This window comes from Thalia democratica, chromosome 5 (genome assembly GCF_965202585.1).
Source record: "Thalia democratica chromosome 5, ktThaDemo2.hap1.1, whole genome shotgun sequence".
Taxonomy (NCBI): Eukaryota; Metazoa; Chordata; class Thaliacea; order Salpida; family Salpidae; genus Thalia; species Thalia democratica.
In genome coordinates, this window is record NC_139169.1 from 38,674,417 (window position 1) to 38,695,863 (window position 21,447).

Genomic DNA, 21,447 nt, shown 5'->3' on the forward strand with positions numbered 1-21,447 from the left:
AAAAAACTTAATAGTTTCAAATTAACTTTGTTAAGATCTTTGTGAATTCTGGATTTACTGACAACTTATTTTAATTAAAAACAAAAAAAAAAAACGACGTAATAAAAAATCTAAAGTACAAAGATACTGTATTGCCAAGTACAAAGATAGAGTTACACAAACAAAAATTATTTAATACATAATCTAAATTACAAACTTTTGAGGACTTTGTATGTATGTAAAATTATTAGAAATTTTGCTTCATATGAAGTATTAGATGTAGATATAGGAAAAAGAATTTTAAAAGTTCTTTTAATCACGAAGCTTTAATAAAATATGAGAAGGTTGAAAGTTTTAGAACTGAAAAGATGTCAAAAAACTGAAACGTTCAATCTGAAAACAAAAAGAAAATCATCATATAACTTATTAAAGCAAATCGAAAAAGAAACAATGAAGTTTAAAGAAAACTTGAACAAAAGTTGGTTATTGTATTTTCAAAGTAGGACGTTTTTGTTGAAGCCGATAAGTTATTTTTATTCACAATGTTAAACTTAAAACATTTAAAGTTTATTAAGCTTTAGTTTTTAACCTTCTCAAATCATACCTCTTAAACTCAAAATAATATTAAGAAAATATTTAGAACAAACAAAACTATTTTTTAGTTTTGTGCAATTTTCTAAGATTAAGTTAAAGAAGACAAAATCTATGTTTGAAAAATGTCAAAAATCTAAAAAAACTTAACTAAATAAAAAAATTAAAGCTTACTTCCTAAAAACACAAAAAAGTTATTTATTTTAACATTTTCTTGGTTACTTTTTCTCAAACCAGCCATTTTTGCAACCGTTGTAACCATTGTCTTGCTTAAGGTGGTTCTTATCTTGTTACTCAGAGTCACAATATTCAAGTTTTCTTTTATATTAAACAACTATGGTTATTTAAATTTTCATAGGTTGAATAACATCCAAGACATATGAATCTAAAAGCTTATCCATGCTTTAACTTAGAAATACTATCTAAGTCTTCAACTTTTTACAATACTATTATAAATAATTACTTTGAATGTTTATTTATTTTTGCTATATTTAACTCAAAAAAAAATTCTTTTTCTTTTGAAGTTACGATGTTAAAAAGAGATGTATTGTACTTAATGAATATTATAGGCTCCTATTTAGAAACAATTACTAAAACGTTTAACTTAAAATAATTAATGAGTAAAAAGAAGTTTACACAAAAAGAAAACAAAAGGTAAGATTTAATAAAGTAGAAAAGAGGCTTGGTTAAAATACTTTTCTTATTCTAGAATTACTACCATGAGTAAACTATCTAAACTAAGAATGTGAGAAAGTTAAAAAAAGAAAACAGAGAAAAGCAAAATCTATCGTCCATACAAAATATTCAAATGAACTTCACAACATGTATTGTTAAAAGAATGAAACTAAAAATAAGCAGTCCTGTGTGGATATGATAATATTTAGAGATTATGACAACATATTTGAACTACCTGAAATATACAAACGAAAATCAAGTTTTCAAAAGCTTGAAAACCTAAAACATTACAATTGAATGGATCCAAAAAAAAAGAAACGTTTAATACTGTCAAAATATTCGAAAAAAGAATTTCATTTACATCTTGTTTACTCAAAATGAAAACAAATTATTCTGATGGACAAATTAATAGATATTGTTTTGCACATCAGAAACTTTGTTGTGGAAGTAGTTTAAGATTTAAGAGTTTTTAATTTCACACTATAATTTTAAAACCATCTGAAATTTATGAATTTTCGTTTTTTTAACCTACTCAAATTATCCTAACTATTTTGAAATAAAAAAGCTTTAATTTTTTTTAAATTACAATACGCCAAAAATTTTAAGAATACTAAAATTGTGGTGGTTAGAATTATTAAAATTAAAAAAATAAATCAAATTATTTACAAAAGAATGATCGAACCACAACTTGGAGAAACAAATAAAAGTTATTTTTATAATTATACCAATTATTTTTTGGTTATTTATTTTCTTGTTTTATTCCAAACAAGGAACTTTTTGATAGTCACATTTATGTTACTGTTTTAAGTTGGTTTTTAAGAATGCTTTGTGTCTGCAATCTTTCAACTTTCCTTTCAAGTTAAATCTAATTGAAGGTTTTACACATCATAAATAGCAATCTTATTTTTAAATTTAGAGTTTTTAAGACTTTCGGATCTAAAAGCTTATTCAGATATACTTTCCAAAAATTTTGAACTTATATAATTGAAGTTCTACTAATAGTAATATCCATCGAATATTTTTAAATTTCAATTATTTTAGTCGAAAATTTTACGAATTTGTAGTAATAAGACGTTGAGTTGATTTTATTGTGGTAGTATATTAGTTTATATTAAAAAGAAGCATGTGCGTAGGGAATTTTTTGAAACAATACCATTGATAGGTGATCTATTTGCAATTTTTTAACTCATTATTCAAATGATTATACTTTGAATCCTGTTCGTAACGACTTAACAAACTAGTATGAACGTTTAAAATTTAAATAGAGTTTATTTGTGTTGATAGAGTTGTTCTTTATCGTTTACCAACGCGGAAGATCGAAAACTATCAGTTTAATTAAAAGTTACGCATGTTTAGTAAAAATTCTTATGCCCCAAAACAAGTTTGTGCACCCTAAAAATTTAGTGAGCTCCAAAATGAAATGCACATCATGAAGACCAAAGACTTAAACTTAAGATTACAACCTAGTTATATAGTGTGCACTAACATCATGTTAGTGAGCACAGAGATTTAAATAATTGTTGCAACTTTTTAAGGCAAAAAAGCCTGTCAGAGTGAACAAGCCAGCTTTAATCAACCGGAGTTTTGGAGTTAATTAAAAAAATTAAGGTATCAATAACGAAAGGTGAATAGAATTCATTACTTAAAATTATTAATTAAAATTTTATGTATTTATATGGGATTCGCATTTAGTACAAATTTTAAAAACAAATAAGTTAGCTTTTTAGACATAAAAATTGTTGGATACAATTCTTTGTTTTGCAAAAAAAAAGCTACTAAACAAGTATGAGTTAAAGTAACCTTAAAAATTTTCAAAAAATTATTGTTTTTGAAAATTTTGAACTAGCCTGATCAAAACAAAAGTATACTTTTTCTTGGTTAATAACTAATTTTTGATAAGTCCAAACTAGTTAGTATATTTCTGATAAATATATTGAACTTAATATAATAAAACTGGTGTAAGTATTGAAAATATGCACAGTTAACTTTGGAAATATTTAACAATTCGATATTCACGGATATAGACTAAATTAATTAAACAAATTATACTATTTTATAGATTTTTTAAGCTACGTTAAATGTATTTTAAGACTAATTTAATTTCGTTATGATAAAATTATTTAGATTTTCTGCAGTTACATGCTAGTAGCTTTATAGTTGATTGCAAATAGAAAATGATATTTTATATATAATAATGAAGATATTTTTTTCTACAAAAGCTTATTTAAAACTATACCAATTAAAAATAAAGTAAAATCGATGATAAAAATTATTTTAAAAATCACAGTACTAATGTTTTAACGACACCTTAACCATTTAGTTTTTCAAAATTCTTACTAGTATTAATTCAAAAGAAATATAGAAACAAACACAAAACTGGCTTTTATAATTATAACTAAGTGCATATATAAAATATAACGACAAAATATAATAATAAAATAGGCATTCGTACAAACAAGAAATATATCTGATTTTTAAGAAATATATCAGCATCATTGAAGTTTCACAGTTTTTTATAAGTTAATGTATCGATAAAATAAATATTTTTATTTGATAGGAATGAAAACAAATGATAATTTAGTTTTTAATATATAATTAATAAAAAAAAGGTTCTTAAGAGCACGCATATTTGGATTTGTAAATCAAATATAAAGGACTTAGATGATTTTAAATTGGAAATGATTATGGGTTAACTTATTAGCATCATTTCCATTACTATTATAAAATATATAGTTGGTATTAAAAAATCTTTTTAGCATATAATAATAATTTAATTTTGGACCTAAAACGTTCAATTAAGTTGAGTTATTAAAAAAACGTAAACTTATTTTTTTTATACACTAAGTTGTGAAGTATTTAGAATTTTAATCTAAGTATTTCTCAAACTTTTTAATTTGCGTAAAATGAAAAATGTCTAAAAATTTTTATACAAACTATTGTCAGGAAAGTTCAATTTTGTGGATACCATTATTCAGACTACTCACCACCAAACTGTTGTCATAACAACTGTATTGCATCCCTGTTAGCTGCCCCTTTCCCAGCTTGTGGTTGCTATGCAGGTGGTTGCCATGCAGATTGTAGTTGCTATGGTTGTCCTGCCACACGTTTACAACGCCATCTAGTGAGCAAGTGGCAAACTTCACTTTCCCATCTTCGTTGTTGTGATTGATGAAAGAACAGCTTGATATTGAAGCTGTGTGACCACTGTGGTATATTTGTAGATTGATATTTTTTACTTTGCTTGCGTTTTAATTTATTTATCTTTTACTTTTTTTATTATCTATTTGGTTTTAATTAAAAACAATTTTTATATACAAATTATTAGATCTCTGATTATTTTATTATTTTTTGAAAAATATATGTGTATGGTTAATAATGTATGATCATTAGGATGCATCTGTTACCCCTTAACAATGACTTTTTTTTACGGTGGGGAATGAAAAAACCACAAAAAAAGCTTCCTAGCATTTACCACCGTCGCGCTTTTTAATTTTTCTGAAATTAACTTCTGTGTAAATTGTATGGTGTAGCTTAAAAATTCGACCACAAGTTTTTGGCTGAATTTTTTTTTACATGAAGCAATCATCACAAAAACATATTCTACGCGTTTTAAGACGATTCGAAGAACGTTTTATGGAGGCACTACCTGATTTTCCAAAAAGCTTAAAATAAAAAAAATATTATTAAAAAGTACAAATAATCTTTATTTTTGCGTGGTTTTATCATGTGATTTAAAAGTTAAATTAAGCTGAACTTCAAGGACAGGGAAGTGCATGGTTGCCACTGATCAAGCTGAGAAAAATTTCCTGACTTTTCCTGACTTTTTACAAAAAATTTCCTGACTTTTCTAAATCAAACTGTTAAATAAAACTTATTCTAAAATACATAATCTAACACTTTAAACTATATAAAGCTTTCAATCTAATTTTAATACAGGTTAAAAACAACAGTGTTTTTGCTGAATTTTATCATCAAACTTCCAGTACATCACTTAAACCACCTGTGTATGATTGATGTTTGTAATAAACAGCTCTATCAGCAAAATACTTGTATTATTACCTTAAAACACAGCTTGTCTGAAAAAAGGCACAAATTTTTAGCATTCCTAGCATAAATATATCTAGATAAACAAACGACATATAAAGAACTTCTCCAATTAAAACCTTGAATTAATAACGATCTTTTACAACTAAAATCTTAAAATAATAAAAAATTTTACAGTTAAAACCTTAAAACAATAAAGAACACAACTTTTTAGAATTTCCTAGCATAAATGTATCTAAATAAACGAAACAACATATAAGGAACTTTAACAATTAAAACCTTAAATCAATAAGGAATTTTTACAACTCAAACCTTAAAACAATTAAGAACTTAATCAAATACAGTTTTTTTAAATGTATGTACTAAAATTTATTTTTTCCGTTTTTTATTAGCACTTCAACCTCTTCATCTAATAAAGATATGGTTTCCTTCATCTGAACTGCATTCCGCTTCATTTTCTTGGCAGTTAAAATCATTTGCCTCAATTTATTTAAATCGCTCTCATCTGCTGCCCCTACACTTGTTGAAAAGAATCTTTTCTCTATTCAAGCCACAACTTGTGGGCTTCATTTCTTTTCTTTTAGCACTCATTTATTTTTACTTTCATATATAAAATATTTCCTCTTATCATTTAGTATAAAATTTGTAACAAATAAATATACTCTTATTTACTTTAAAAACTTAAGTTATTCTACAAAAAATACAAGTAAACTTAATCTTGGCATATACCTCTTTTATAACTTAATTTATAAATTTAAACAACTTTGAAAAAATTATAAAGAGGTAAAGTATACACATAAACATGTTACATAAAATACTTAACTAACTGCTTAGTTATAAAGAACTCAATTATTTACTTGAACAAAAAACACTTTGATTCTAAAATTATGCTAGATAAACTTTTTGTATATATCACAGTTTCACTATGGAGGTGTCCTTGCTACAGATCATCAATACTAAAAAGCTCAGAAAATCTGCTTGTTCAATATGTTAATAGAAAATCTTTGCAGATTTTTAATGGATATTTTACTAATTTATACCAGACGAAGGCATTGGAAATAAAATTTAAATACTTTTGTAAATTTCTAGGAAAATTTTGGAATTTTTTCTGACTTTAAAGGACTTTTAATTAATTTTACCATTTGAAGGCTTTGGAAAACAAGGAACTTTGTAAATTTAAACTGAAAAAATCTGACTTTTTTTTTTAATTTTATCAAATTTTCTGACTTTTCCTGACTTTTGTCAACTTTAAAAAATTTTCCTGACTTTTCCTGACCGAGTGGCAACCCTGCAGGTGCATCCGGATGTTCATTTATCTCAACCAAACTTTTTTGATCTTATATTATTATGGAAAGTTTAAATAAGTAGTCTGAAATTTTATATATTTTAGCCTCTACAGCACTAATATAACAGTATATAATGTTAAATGATTTATTGTTTATAGCATTTCATTTCACTTTTAGCTGTTATATTGTACACTTCTAAGTCATGTCTTTTTTCATAAATGTTCAAAGCTTTAAGTTTACCTAAGCTATATTAAAGAGTCCTTTAAAAGAAAAAAAAAGAAAAACTTTAATTATTTTTATTTGTCAATATTAAAACTTTTTAAGTTTTATTTATAAAACACAATTATTTTGGCTAGTACAAATTTCAAAAAATCTCTAGACATAATTTTTTTGTGATTTTTTTAAAATTTATATTGTTATAACGATGTGCTGAAAAGCGCTGTTAATACTTTATATTACAAGAAATTATATGATACAACCTTTCTAGGTGATGAATTAATGTTCTTTACCAAAATTTTAATTACTTTCGATAGTAGTTCATTAGTTGTGTCTTATTGTGAATTTCGTGTTTAATTTCATTGGAATGAAGTCACTTCTAGACTAAATTTTGAACATTAAAAAACTAATACAGTGTAGGTCTTAACTTATAGTTATAAGCCTAACCTTATAACGAAGGGTAATTTTCGTACTGATTAAACCATCGCTGAAGATAAAAAACCCAAGTATTATTAAATATCCAAAAGAATGTTTAAAATATATCAGTACGATCAAATGAACGAAAAAAATTATCATAAGAGAACTAGAAAATAAACCACGGTCGGTCATCTGCGGCCTGTGACAGGCTATAAGCAAAAAAATTAGTGCAGTAGAATTAAATTTATGCTTTCTTGATAAACGTTTATAATTATGCTGAATGACTTGTAAAAACTTATGTTTACAAAAAAAAATTAGTGATTAGAAGTTAACTTGTGTAGTAACATTGATTTTTTTTTTTATCTTAATGGATGTTAAGTTGATTTATATTAAATAGCCATTACAAACATATTAACTTTTCAAGTTATTACTATTTAACAAAATTTATTTAAGTATAAGACTATTTTTTAACTCCTAGGAAGCAAGAGGTCAGCAGCTTTTTATGAGGATTGGGTCAGATTTGGAACTATTTTCGTTTCACTACTAACCATTTTTCTTTTAATTAAAACATTTCATACTAAAGTTAATATTTCAAGCATAGTAAATACATAAAAGAAAATAAGTCAATTATTTATTTTGAAATGTTATCAAAACTTTTATATTTTTTTATAAATATTTACATTTAAATACTGACAGTAATGTAAAAAATCCAAGGCTGGTATAAAACTGTTTGAAAAACTTTAAGTGACTTAGTTTGGTTTACATCATTAAATATTTAAAACAAACATTAAACAAAACATAAAACCAACATGTACTCTTCAATAACTTTCATCGTCCTAAGGTCTAACAAGTTGGCTTGGCAACCTTTTCCATCGAAACCGTTGCTACCAGTGATGACGTAGTTACCAGTGACGTCACAGCAAGTTTGTATTTGCTTCTGAAGCGCTGATGTCAGTGCAACCTGTTAAAGTAAATCATATTTATGCTAGAGAACAAAAAATTTGGGAAAAATAAGATTTGACATATCATTTATATTTAGTGGAAAACTAATATGAAACTAATTATAAGCTTAGTGAGTTTTTTACTACTTTTTTCTCATTAACTTAATTAATTAAAAAACACGATTGCACAAAAACACGTTTGCTAATACTAAATTCTCTTTTTATAAGACAATACAAACATAACAAAAGCGATTTATACTATTATTCATCAGTGTAATTTTAATAGAAAATTACTGTCAGCATAAAACTAATGAGGATCTTTACAGTTTACAAATGCAATTTTAACTTTAAAAAGTTTTTAAGTAGACAAGTTTTTTAAAATTAAGTAATTAAGTCATAATATACAAGAAAGTACTAGTATAACTATGTTTTGTGTACAATTTTTTTATTTTCATCTTATTAGTTACGACTTAATCTTTTCATTCTGTAAATATTTTCATTATCTTTATTTTAAGGCGGTAAGTGAATTTTGTACGAAAATTAACATTTGAGTTTGTTTAAACTAAAACTATAATATAATCTAAAAAGTATATAATAAAAAATTTCGTTATATAGGAAGTTATGTAAAAAGTTTCACTAAATCATAACTTTTTTCATGCCAAATTTCTTAGAAACTTAAATTTCGCTAATGTTTTTATTTTTGATCAAGAAACTTTAAATCGGGAAAAATTCCTGATTTACTTTGAAAGAAAGAGCAATTCTAATTTATTTAAATGAAATCATATATAATTCAAAAAAGGCTTGATTATTAATATTATACTACAATTTATTAAAAACTTAGCAAATGGCTATATGTAAATAAAAGATTGGTTACAAAAAGATAAAGAAGATTCTATTTCTTACTTTCAATACTTTGGTTTGCCCAACCATTGAAAATGTATTGAAATAACTGATTTTTAAAATTTATAGCCTGTAAATCACTACAAGTTTTTATACAGTAAAAAGAACCTAATAGCTAAAATAAATTCCTATTCATCTTGGGAAAAATTAGGTAGACCCTTCCCAATGGCGTAAATTTAAAATCAATTTTTTCAAGTTAACAAACTAAATAATAACTTATATTATTTATTGCATTTAAATTTACTTATTTATTAAAACTGGATTCTATTTAATCTATATGTTTAACACTTCAAGATAATTATATTGTTTATTATTCACAAAAGTAGGACTTCACAAATTTAATTAACTTCACTATATATTTTTAAATCTTTTAGTTTTCACATTATCCCTCTACTTTTAATTCAGGCCATAGGGAATATTAAACTTCGCTAAATGTAAAAGCAGCTGTTTTACCGTTTTCTAAAATTTTAACTAGTTTTTGAGATGTGAGGGTATCAGGGTTGCCACAGATCAAGCTGAGAAAAAGTTCTTGACTTTTCCTGAATTTTAACTAAAATTTTCTTGACTTTTCTAAATCAAGCACTTTTTTTAAACCTATTGTAAAATACATAGTCAAACACTTAAAACTATATTTAACTTTTAATCTAATTTTTATACATGTTAAAACAACAGTTTTTGCTTAATTCAATAATCTAACTTCCATTACATCACTTCAACCATTTATGTATAATTGATGTAATTGCAATAAACAGCTCTATCAGCAAAATACTTGTATTTTCTAACTTGATACAGTTCTGGTTTGTATGCAAACATACAATTTTTAACTCTCCTTGAGGATGTAATAGTTTCTCATTTTATACTGTTTTCAAGCAGAGCATTCTTAATACTTAATCTAGTTTTACCTCAGCCTGGTCATTGTGCAACACAAATAATGGTTGCATTAACTTTCCGAGAGAAGATTTGGCAGGAAATTTTAATGTTTCAAAATAGAACTGGTCCAAACAACCATCCTTTTGCTTGAAGCTCTTGAACTTTAATGCATTCATTGGAAAATTTACCAAAGTTCTAAAAATTTTCAATGCTGGTATCACCTTCAGAGTTTAAGTACATTTTTTATTATGTTAAGGAGTGCACAATGTTGGCAAAACGCTTAACAACAATTGTGACTCCTAATGTTCTCAAAGCTATGCGGATTTAGGCATAAATATCTTTTAAAAAAGTACTTCTAATAGCCTTTCTGCTCCAGAGATTTTCAACCGCTTTTATAACAAATAATCAATATTTTTGGTTGAATTAAAGACCTTTTGTTCCTTAACTAGGTATTTTTTTATATTTTTGCAGCACAACCAAGATCAAGAGCAGGTTTTAGGGAAGCTTGATCATTTAATTCAACCTTGAATAACTGGTTAAGCAAATATAATAAACCATAAAAATGGTTAGTAACTATCACGTCTTTCATAATGATGCACAGCAATTTAATTACCAAGCACGAAATGTTCTTATGCATAAAGGCCACAACTTGCTGGATACTCTAAAACAAAAATAAACTGCAGGGGCGTGTCTAGACTTTTTTCAAAGGGGGTTCACAATTTTTTCAGTTCTTAATTTCTCGCTAAAGTACGCATTTCTTAGGTATGCACTGCCAGTTGTACGCAATATTTAGCCGAAAAAGTGTTTGTTTAAAATGCTTTTTTTTTGCTTAGAAATAAGAAAAAACATATAAGTAGTAATTGGGAAAATATTATACTTTTTTATTTAATATACTGTACTAAACTTAGATAAATTAAAACTAAAAGAGCCGGAAAAGTTATATTTATAATAAAAGTTTTTTTAAAGTAATTTAAACTATAAATATTTAAATTTTACTAAAAAAAGGTTAATTAACTAGGATGATGTCGCACCAATATCAAGCTGAATTTATATTAATTTCGTGTCATTTTTTACCATAATTATAGGCTTAAAACTTATATTTTATAAATACATAAATATAACTTATTTATTATAAACCAATAAAACTTAAATATTTAACTCCTTTTTATTTTGAAACAAAGCAAATGATACATAACTTATATACATTACTGTACTGAAATAATAACATCAATTAAGTATTTTAGTTTATAACAAATGAATTTAATTCTAACTATGTATTTATATAGCTTGTTTAAAACGAAGTATAATTTTAGATCAAACATACATGCCTACAAGCCTAAAATCATGGTTCAAAAAGATATTAAACACAATATAATACAGCTTGATATTGGTGCGACATCATCCTTGATAATTACCAAAAAAAATTTAGACTTTCACAACTAAATTAAAAAATCTTTAAATTATAACTTAATGTTAGCCTGATGGTCCAGGAATTCTAATAATGATTTTGAAATCTCTGAGTTAAAAATTTAAAAAAATCAAGAACAAAATTTGTGGCTAACACATATACAAAAATAAAAAAACTTATATAAAAAAATATTAAAATAGCATTAAATGATAAAAGAATAAAATGGCAGGTCTAAGGATAATTTTGAAAACTCTATAAATTGAACTTTTCACGGTTTAAACCCAGTTGGTTGACACATAAACAAAAAATATAAATTTTAAAGTACAAAAACTTTACACAACATTATTATATACAACCAAATAAGTAAAATAAAATTTTAGTGATTGTATTAGACATTTTTTAAGTAAAATTGTACTTACTAGTTCAAAAACAATACTGTATTAAAAGTTATTTACACTAATTAACAATTTTTAGTGGGAACTAAGAGCATCATGGTAAAAAGTTTCCTAGATAGAAATGCTACTTTATAACTTTTACCTATTATAACGTCACAATTGAAATTTTATTTAAAATATATTTCAGCTGGGCAAAAAAGAGCATTTTTTGTTAAGAAAACTTTTTTATCTTTTAGTGTTATAAATTCCACATTCATTATTCAAAGTTTATCAAATAAGCAAAAACAAAGTTAATAAACAACGTTTTTAATGATATTCTAAGATTTTTTTTTCTTTTTTCATTTTTTTTTTTATGGGGTTCACAGGAAACAGGAAACCAGTCAAAACACGCCCCTGATACTCTGGTACAATGTTAAAAAAGGCTGCATAAGAGATATCACTGAACTAAAGAAATGCAAGAAAATTTTTGTGTATATATCACAGTTTCACTATGGAAGTGCTCTTGCCACAGATCATCAATACTAAAGAGCATAAAAAAAAACTGCTTGTGTAAGTAGGGTTGTTATTTAATATGTTAATAGAAAAATTTTGCAGTTTTGCAATAGATATTTTATTAGTTTATACCAGATGAAGGCATTGGAAATTAAAAAAAATTGTAAATTTCTAGGAAAATTTTGCAATTTTAGTCTGACTACTAAGGATTTTTAATTATTTTTTTACAATTTGAAGGCTTTGGAAAATAAGGAATTTTGTAAATTAATCTGACCAAATCTGAACTTTTTTAAATTTTGTCAAATTTCCTGACTATTCCTGACTTTTTTTCAAAAACCCCTATTTTTTCGGACTTATGTCATTGTTTTAGTTTTAGTTTTTCCTGATTTCCTGACCGTGTGGCAACCCTGATAAAGCCTTTATTTGTGTTTAGACCTCTCTGGTTGCTAAAAAAAACATTTATTAATATTCTTTTTTTTTTGTTCAACAAATGTATCAGAAAACTATTACTTTTAACACAAAAAACTTGATTACTCATCTGGTAAGTTTTATAATGTTTTGTCAATGACAGAAAGTTTTGGGTAACTTAACAAATAGTTCAGTTAATTTGACAGTTTACAAACCTCTGTAATACACAATTTACATAAATTTGTTTTCAAGAATCAAAGAAAAAAATAAGTATTCAGAACATTATACTAAAACTTTGATTTTTAACAAATTAGTACCTCAGTAATTGTTTTATATCTTGATTAATTTTAGACTTTTGCTAGTAATATGAACTTAAATACACTATTTAGGCTAAATAAAGATTTTATTAAATTTAGGACTTAAATATGGAGCTATTAGTAAAAAAAAACTAAATCACTGTGTTTAGCAACTATTTGTTTATAAGTTGTCAAAACTGATTTAGTTTTTCTTTTGGTCATACAATTTAAATTATTCTAAAATGTTACTATAAGATACTTCAATTGTAATTCAAAATTTGATGTGAATTTCTTTAAAAATAAATGAGAAGAGGCAATTCTAGTAAATATTTAATTTTCTGAGAAAATCAAAAATGTTAAATTTGCGCTTTATACATTTGCATTGAATTTTTTTTAGAAAAACTGACTTATAGTTTAAACTTAAATCTTTCAAATGAGAATAATTTCTGATTTTGGTAAAAAATCCTATCACTTCATTTTCCTATAATATACTTGTTAATTTACAATGTAATAATTAAAAGGAATAGGATTGTATTATAAAATGAATAGATAGTTGTAGAGTTTAAAAAGTAAATATTTATATTTAATTTCCATTAAGAAATAATCACTATATCATAAACTGACTTGTTGAAATCTGCTATCAAAAACTCTGACAATTCTGTCCTCAGAAGTTTGTACTATGACGTCAGAATCTGCTTTCCACTTGATGTCTGTCACTAGATTTCTGTTAAGATATAAATACCAGATAAGATTATATGTACTTCTGAAATGGGATTACTTTATTGTAACTATGTTTAATCTCTAACTTTTTAAAAATGTAATTATGTAACACTAAAGATTTTAAACAACATTTTAGATTACTTAACTTTAAGTTCAAAATTTAAACTAAAATATTTTAATTATTGTTTTCAATTAATTTAACTAAAAAAGGTAAAAAACGATTTAAAAAAAAGTACTTGAAATGTTACCTTCTAAATATTCAGAAACTAGTGAAAGTTTAAAACCATCCAACTGTTCTTACTATTATATAAAAACAGTCGATACATATATTTTAACTGATTTCGTATTTTTATTACTATGTTTTAGTATATAAAACATGTTAGTTTTACTTTGAAATTACTATTTTTAATTTTTATCTTATCTCTTATGAAGACTTTCATTATTTGTTTATAAATTTTATTCTGATGAAAACAAAACAATTTTCAACCATACTTAAGCAACTGTTGAAAAAACTAACAACATAAATACCTGCTGATTTCAATAGAGTTATCACATTCCATACTATTTAAATCCCAGAATTTAACACAATTATCTCTACTGCCACTCACTAGATAGTTTCCACTTCTATGGTCAAAATCAACAGCTGATACTGCTAACTCATGATCTTCAAGTAAACCTGTTTAATAGACAAAATTTTATATATCATCATAATAAATTAAGCTAGTTGGATTTTTAAGAAAAATCACTTTAAATTTATAAGGTCACACAAAAAAAAAAACTAACAAAATTTTGAATTAAACTTTATGGTAACTAAAAAGATTCTAGTTATTATTTGAATTTAGAAAAAGTTAGATGAACTCTTGTTGAAAAAAAATACTTTATTTTATTTTTTTCTTCTTGTGTCCTGTTCAAGTGACTCTGGTTTTGGTGCCCGAGTCCAACATTGCACAATAAACAATACAAAAATAATAATAAAATTTCTTACTCGGTTTTGATATTTTTAAGATAAACAGGACACGAGTCATTACAACTTTTTCACATTCAGTTTTCACCAACTTTTTTTTCTAGCTAGGTGTATTTTAGCTACCTTTCAAACTTTATATATTTAAAAAAGCTAACAACTTAAATGATGAACTCTATGTTTATCATAAAAAAATTGCAACATATGAATTTAGTATTTAATCATCACTTTAAGTACAAATCAACTATCTAAATATAATAAATAGTAGTATTATAATTGAACCAGAGGCCTTTATTTACAGAAATTAACATTATACCATATATGAAGGCTATAATCAGATGCTCCAAAAAACTTTTCACAGAATTAAAACATGTCGTTTTAACTGTGGAGATATCATCACTTTAGTAAAAAGTTTTGATACAAATGTATGGAGGAAAATATATCATTGCTTATATTCTCAAAATTTTGAATACTAATCTTAAGACACCTTTAGTATATTTTGGCTTTTTGTAATGAAAAAATGCAGGATTCATTATAAACTAATTGAAGTCTTAACTAGTTGGCATTGCTTAAGTACATTTTTACCTTATAATGTAAGACTTTTATATCAACTTCATTTAAGAACATTATACATTTTCTGTGTAAAAAAATGTTAGAGAATTATTAGTTTCTTAAATAAATTTATTAACATTAAATTCATACCTCAAAACAAGCTAAAAAAAATTTAAATTAAACGTAGCAGAAGATACAACTAATACAATACTATATTAGTACAAAATTTAGAAAAAAAAGTATTGCTAAAATTGCATAATTTTAGCAAGTTTAATACCTTATTTTAATTTGTTTAATTTCAATAAACAAGTAAAAGCATGTCCAATAATCAAGATGTTACCAGTAAAAAAAAATTGTCCAAAGACATAGATTACAATATATCAGAATTGTAAATGTTTGAATTTGATATGTCAGGACTTTAATCGAGTTCTGTTGTACAAGATTAGCAGCATGTATAAAAATTTTAAAGGAGCTAGAAAAATTGAGATAAAAACCAGTAATAAATACTTTTTAGTTCTTAATTTTCAGTTACAGTGTTTACGAATAAATATGTTTCATTGTTTTTTATACAATTTTGTCACCATTTCAACATACATGTTTGAGCTTTAACTATAACATTTCTATTAATAAATTTAAATAAAAAAGGTTATTGGCTGTAGCATATATCTATTTTTATAATTTATTGCACAACTGACCTAAATTTATTTCTAATTTTAAATTTAAAACAATATCTTTAAGTGGTGAACAAATATTGTTAAGGGCACAAAGTGGTTTACTTTATATTTTTTACTAGCTAGTCTTATTTTATAGAGTTTTACCTTAGCTATCAGATACTTTTTTCCTTTCAACACAGTTTTAATAAACTTAAGTAACTAGATTTGGTGAGTTTAATTGGTTTCTAGAGACTAAATTTTAAATACCAGTGATTATTTCAGTCAATGTCTATAATATCTTATCAATTATCTTTTACTATACTTTTAGTCCACTACCAACACTTTAACAGCTCACATAAGTATTGTTTTAATTAAAAACTACTCCTTTTTTACCTATTATTATCTTCAACGTATATTTTTCAAGTTATTATATTTTTTATTTTAAGTCTGTTTCCTGAAATTTTAAGAATTTGGCAAAAAAAAACGTAAAAAGAGATAAACCTTCAAGTGATTTAAAATTTTAAAGAAAAAATTTGTATTGGCAACTCTTTTCAAAATGACTAAGTCTAATAAGTTATTTGATTTTATAATATTGTAAAACTGACTATTAGTTTATACTTGAGATTTTCATATAAAACCAAGCACTAATTAAAAAAAAAAGTGTTTACCACACTATACCCTTATTGATTTAGCTTCAATACTAAAAAAAAATAAAAAAACACATAACTTAATTTTTCATGTAATAAACATATCATCTTTTAGAGGATAAAATTAAAATTACTTCGTGCTAAATTTCTAATTTTGTCCTAGGTTCTTACAAACTTAACACTGCTGACCAAGAAGCAAACAAAAATACAAAAATATATACTAATTCAATAGTAAAATATAAGGTTTTGTTGGCAAATTTTTATGTCCACTAATTACAGTCTTTTAATGAAATAAATATTCTAATTCGACATCATTGTTTTAATAAAAAAAACTTGAATATTTTAATGTGTAAAAATGCACTTGAAAAATTATCTTAGTTTTTTAAGCATATCAAAAACCATACCTAAGCTATTTTCTTCACCAATTTTCCATAAAACAATTGTAGCATCTCTCGAAGCACTGGCAATTACACTTTTGTGACAACTAAGTTTGATAATGTCTCTTTCATGGTAAGACCACTTGTGCAAACATTTGCTATATTCATTTGTTCTCTAGAATAAATATTAAGGTATACTCATCTACTAATTACTTAAATTTAATCAAATTAATGGCTAGCAAAGTTTTCTGGAAAAATTTCACCTACCCCAAGCAATAGGGTCCTTCTAATAAACCAAAAAAAACTATCTTTTAAACAAATAAAAACCTTTGGTGGGCCATTTGGAGAATAAAAAAGCATAAGCAAGTATAGAATTTAGTTTGTATATTCATACAGTAAACTCTTATTTTGCATTAACTGGAAAGTAAAACAATTTATTGTTAAAAAATATAACTTAGTTTTACTGTTTGCTTATTTAAATTAATATTTTTTTTCAATTTTTTCTCAAGTCCCAACTAACCTGAACAACCACATTATTTTCTCTGTTTGCAGTAACAACTATTCTTCCATCATCGATCAAACACAAGCAAGTTCTACCACCTTGATTAAAATCATTGAGAGCTGATAACTCAGCTGATTGACCATCTGTTTGAAGACCACATTAATATCTTTGGAAGTATTTTAAAACATGTATTAAACTAACACATGTTTAGAAATAATAAATTATACACCTTAATTGTTTTACTGATGTTGAAATGAATAAACAAACTGGCGCAAAATAGAAAATAAAACCAATATTAGAAAATTAATCACGCCCTTTAGTTTTGTTACCATGATTTACTTCATTTAAGTTATCAAATATTATTTAACTTAATTATTTTGAAACTTTTAAAGTTTAGCATAACTTCTTAATACATATAGCAGTAAGTGAAAAATAAATTGAACAATATTTGGAAACAAACATTATAAAATTAGTTTTTTTTACTAAGTTGAAATTAACTTGTTTCTATACTTGGTTGCTGAGTATTGTCAGCTGCATTATTTACAACTGTTTTTGGCTGTGAAAAGTCAATAAATTCCTTATTTCTTTGCGGAGATGCTTTTGGTTGAGATTCTGTTTGGCCCCCTTGATTGTATCTTCTGCTTTTGAAAATGCTTAGCACTTTTCCCATAGTAAATAGTGCAAGCAATTAAGCTAGAAATAAGAATATTGTTAGATAAATATTTTAGTTAATCGACTTAAACTATTGAATTCCTTTCTAATACAAACCAGGGTTAACACTTGAATTATGGGCATAGGGGGGTTAACACTTTTTTCACAATTTAATCTTTTTTTATAAAGTTTTTACTAAGTTACAAGATGCTTTTTACAGATTTAAAAATTTAAAATAATTTTTGAGATATACCCGGTCAAAGTTGGAGGCAACAATAGGTTCCTAATGGAAGGCGCAAATTAAAACGGCAAATAACTAGAAATCACTAAAAATCTTATTCTTCCTCCTACGTTTTTTAAGATAACTACCGGAAATTTTTAGAAAATGTTCCTTGAAGTATTTAAAAAGTTCTGTCTCAACAAAATTTTAAAGAAAAATTATTTTAGTTTTTCATTTTATATATAAATTTTTTATTTTATTATTTTCAATTTAAGTTAGAATTACTCCAAATATCTTTGGTAATTATCTTAACACTTAAAGGAGGTACAGTTGAAATTTTGAATTTTAGTTCAATATACTTCGCTCAGTTTTTAAATATAATTTAGCATTGTTTTTTACTTTTTAAATCTTAACAATTACTCTAGTTTAACTTATATCTCAAAATCAATTTGTACTGTATTGTTTATTGTACTTAGACCAGCTCGAATCAGATTTTTTTTTACACTTATGGTATTAAGCAGATAAAAATTTAGGCTGTATTTAGTTTTTTTAATATCAAGATGCATATTAGTTGACTGTATACAAATATAATTGTAGTATTGCTTTACAAAATTATGCAATCTGCAGTCCTTAGATATTAGTTTTAAACTGAACACTTGATTAAGGACTGCAGGTTGCATAATTTTGTCTGTTCAAAAATTATTTAGAATAAAGAGAAAAAAGGATTACATTGAGCCAAGAGCACAATATGACAAACATAGGTTGCATTTACACTTTTAACAAAACTATGAAAAATTTTGTCTTAATTCTAAATTTACTTTGATAATTGCATACAAATTATTTTTATTATATATAAGATTCAAAAAAGAATTTAGTTAATTGTTTGACAAACAGAAGTACTTTATTTTAGCGGTTATATAGCAGGAAACCCTATGTTTACAAACTATTATTTAGTGAGTTAATTATCTTTTCAATTTTATAGAGCTAAAAATATTAGAACTTGAAAAAAACTTCTTTAAGTAAATTTATTAAGACTATTTATTAATTTAATTATTATATAATTCAAGTAAACTTTGTGTTAAAAAACTCACATTTTAAAAGCATTGTTGTACAGCAAGTTTATTATAAACAAATTATTTAACCTGTAACAACTAAGTTTCAGTATTAAAAATTTACATTCAACAAAATAGAAGTACTAAAACTTAAACAATATTAACAAATAAGCATTAATAAAACTAAGTCATCTTATACAGTTCTTAAATTATGAAATTAACTTCACTCAACACAAATCAAGGTCCTTACAATTTATATACTGGTCAATAAAACTGTCTTATCAGTAACCACTAGCTGGTGCTTTAGAATTTTCTTTTATTTATTCAGCTCCCAGTGTTATATTAATTTCTTTCATATTCTCATCAGCTGGTGCTTTGTTATTTTCTTTCATATCTTTAGCAGCTAGTGATTTGGTGTTTTCTTTCATATCTTCATCAGCTGCTGCTTTGGTATTTTCTTTTATCTTTTTTGCAACTGGTAATTCTATAATTTTTTCCATAACTGACAGGTGTATACTTTCTAAAATTTCATTCAAATCATCCTTGCTTTTAGTCTTGTACAACCATTTCTTAACATCATCAGTAGCTGTGACTTTAAGCTCTCCTTTGGAATGGTTATACTTCATGACATACTTGAAATTGTCAGGAAATTTTGTTTTCTCCACCAACTCTTCACAAGAAGTTCTAAATTCATCCAAACGTGGAATATGTGGCATGATTGTACCACTTAAAATTCTGGTAAAATACTGAATATACATATTGTGAGCTCTATTTGTAGTCTTGAGTTTAGAATTGTTATAGCTGTAGTGATTATCATAATTAGTGATTGATTTTCAAATATGTACTTTTAGTAAATTGAACACACTTTTCAGGTCTATGTATATATTTTGATTTATTCAAAAAATAATTTTTGATTATGTTATGCACCAAAAAAAGCTGTTAAAGCATTTTTAAAAAATTTTCTTTATTCATTATTTAATAGATAAAGCAAAAAATGTAGATATTTAAGTTACTATTCGTACAAACTACTTTTCACGCTATTTCATATTAAACTATTTTTATAACTTCATACCTCTAAAACGAAGATGCTGTAGTAAGCAAGTTAAAAAATATTTTAAATTAAAAGCGGAAAACATAACAAACAGAAAATTTATTTTATTAAACACCGTGCATAGCTGTTTTCGTAAATAAATATACTGTCAAAATTAAATCAAACTGTTATTGCTTGTTGAACGATAAAAAAAGCGCTAGAAATGTTTGGACTACAGTAGTCCAGTCTAATGTTTGATGTAGGAAAATTGAATAAATATGAAAAAATTAAACTGGAACTTTTATATTTTCAAAATTATAAATTTTATTTTCTGCTTAAGCATTTTGCAAATAAGTTTAAGTATATTTTTACGCCTAAGCAATAAAATTTTAACAACACTAATAAAAAATTATTATCTTTCAATAATTTTTACATTTATCAGTACATATATAATAGGCTAAAAAAGTGTCTCGCTGGATAAAAGTAAAGTGCTCAAACAAACTTGAGCAATTACTAAATGATATTGCGTTTAGAACAAACGTTTATTTGGTTTTACCACGGTTTCGCTGCTAAGCAGCTCTTCAAGTACAATAATAAAACGACGATCTAAAGCATATTTTTAAATTAAAGATAGGAAATGATTAGGTAAGTATCAGTACTAACTTTTAAGTGAAAAACTATTATATAATTGATTAATAATTTTAACACAAACAACTAATAATATTTTTAGTTTGACAATAAATAAAAACTTACTTTTTCACATCTAACTTAAAAAGTTGAAGATAATCTTTAATACTAAAACGTAAACTTTTTTTTATATCCAGAGTTAATAAGGAAAACTTAATTAATTCTTGAGAAAATTCATTAGCTGATTAAAAAAATTGCTTAGGTTTTTAAATAGAAAACTAATATTATTCAACTTTGCTTAAGAAAATATTAATAGTGTTATGCCCAGAAAATTTGTTAAAACAAATAATGCTTAACATCAATAGTGACTTTAATAATACTTTTTTGTTCAGTGTCAAATTTATTACAACTATAATGATTAAGAATCTTTGTTGATAAACGACAAAACTTTAAACTTTAAAACACTAAAATTAAAAAACGCTTTTTATCTAGGTAATTTAATTTTAGTTAAGAGAAGAATTTCGAAAGTTAATTTTC

At 25.0% G+C, this 21,447-nt stretch overlaps 1 protein-coding gene across 2 annotated transcripts; it reads right to left on the bottom strand.

Moving 5' to 3' along the window:
- Window positions 1–3,868: 3,868 nt before the first annotated feature.
- Window positions 3,869–19,354, bottom strand: LOC145835981 (WD repeat-containing protein 31-like). 2 transcript variants are annotated; one of them, XM_082943755.1, is made up of 8 exons: window positions 19,293–19,354; window positions 17,841–18,023; window positions 17,349–17,473; window positions 16,856–17,003; window positions 14,167–14,314; window positions 13,543–13,642; window positions 8,018–8,169; window positions 3,869–4,449 (listed from the first exon to the last, which is right to left on the bottom strand). In XM_082943755.1, exons 2-8 carry the CDS (start codon window positions 17,998–18,000, stop codon window positions 4,185–4,187), a joined length of 1,098 nt encoding a protein of 365 aa, XP_082799881.1. In that variant the 5' UTR covers window positions 18,001–18,023; window positions 19,293–19,354; the 3' UTR covers window positions 3,869–4,184. The 2 variants fall into 2 exon arrangements, with proteins under 2 accessions (XP_082799881.1, XP_082799880.1); XM_082943754.1 differs by having other exon boundaries at window positions 17,829–18,023.
- Window positions 19,355–21,447: the final 2,093 nt, after the last annotated feature.

Bases quoted from the DNA above. Each gene is read 5' to 3' on its own strand.
- LOC145835981 (XM_082943754.1), bottom strand. From the start codon at position 18,000: ATGGGAAAAGTGCTAAGCATTTTCAAAAGCAGAAGATACAATCAAGGG. The intron at 17,474-17,828 runs GTTAATTTCAAC...GTCTTCAAACAG, and splicing joins GCAACCAAGTATAGAAACAA to ATGGTCAATCAGCTGAGTTA. The intron at 14,315-16,855 runs GTATGGTTTTTG...TCTATTAAACAG, and splicing joins TGGTGAAGAAAATAGCTTAG to GTTTACTTGAAGATCATGAG.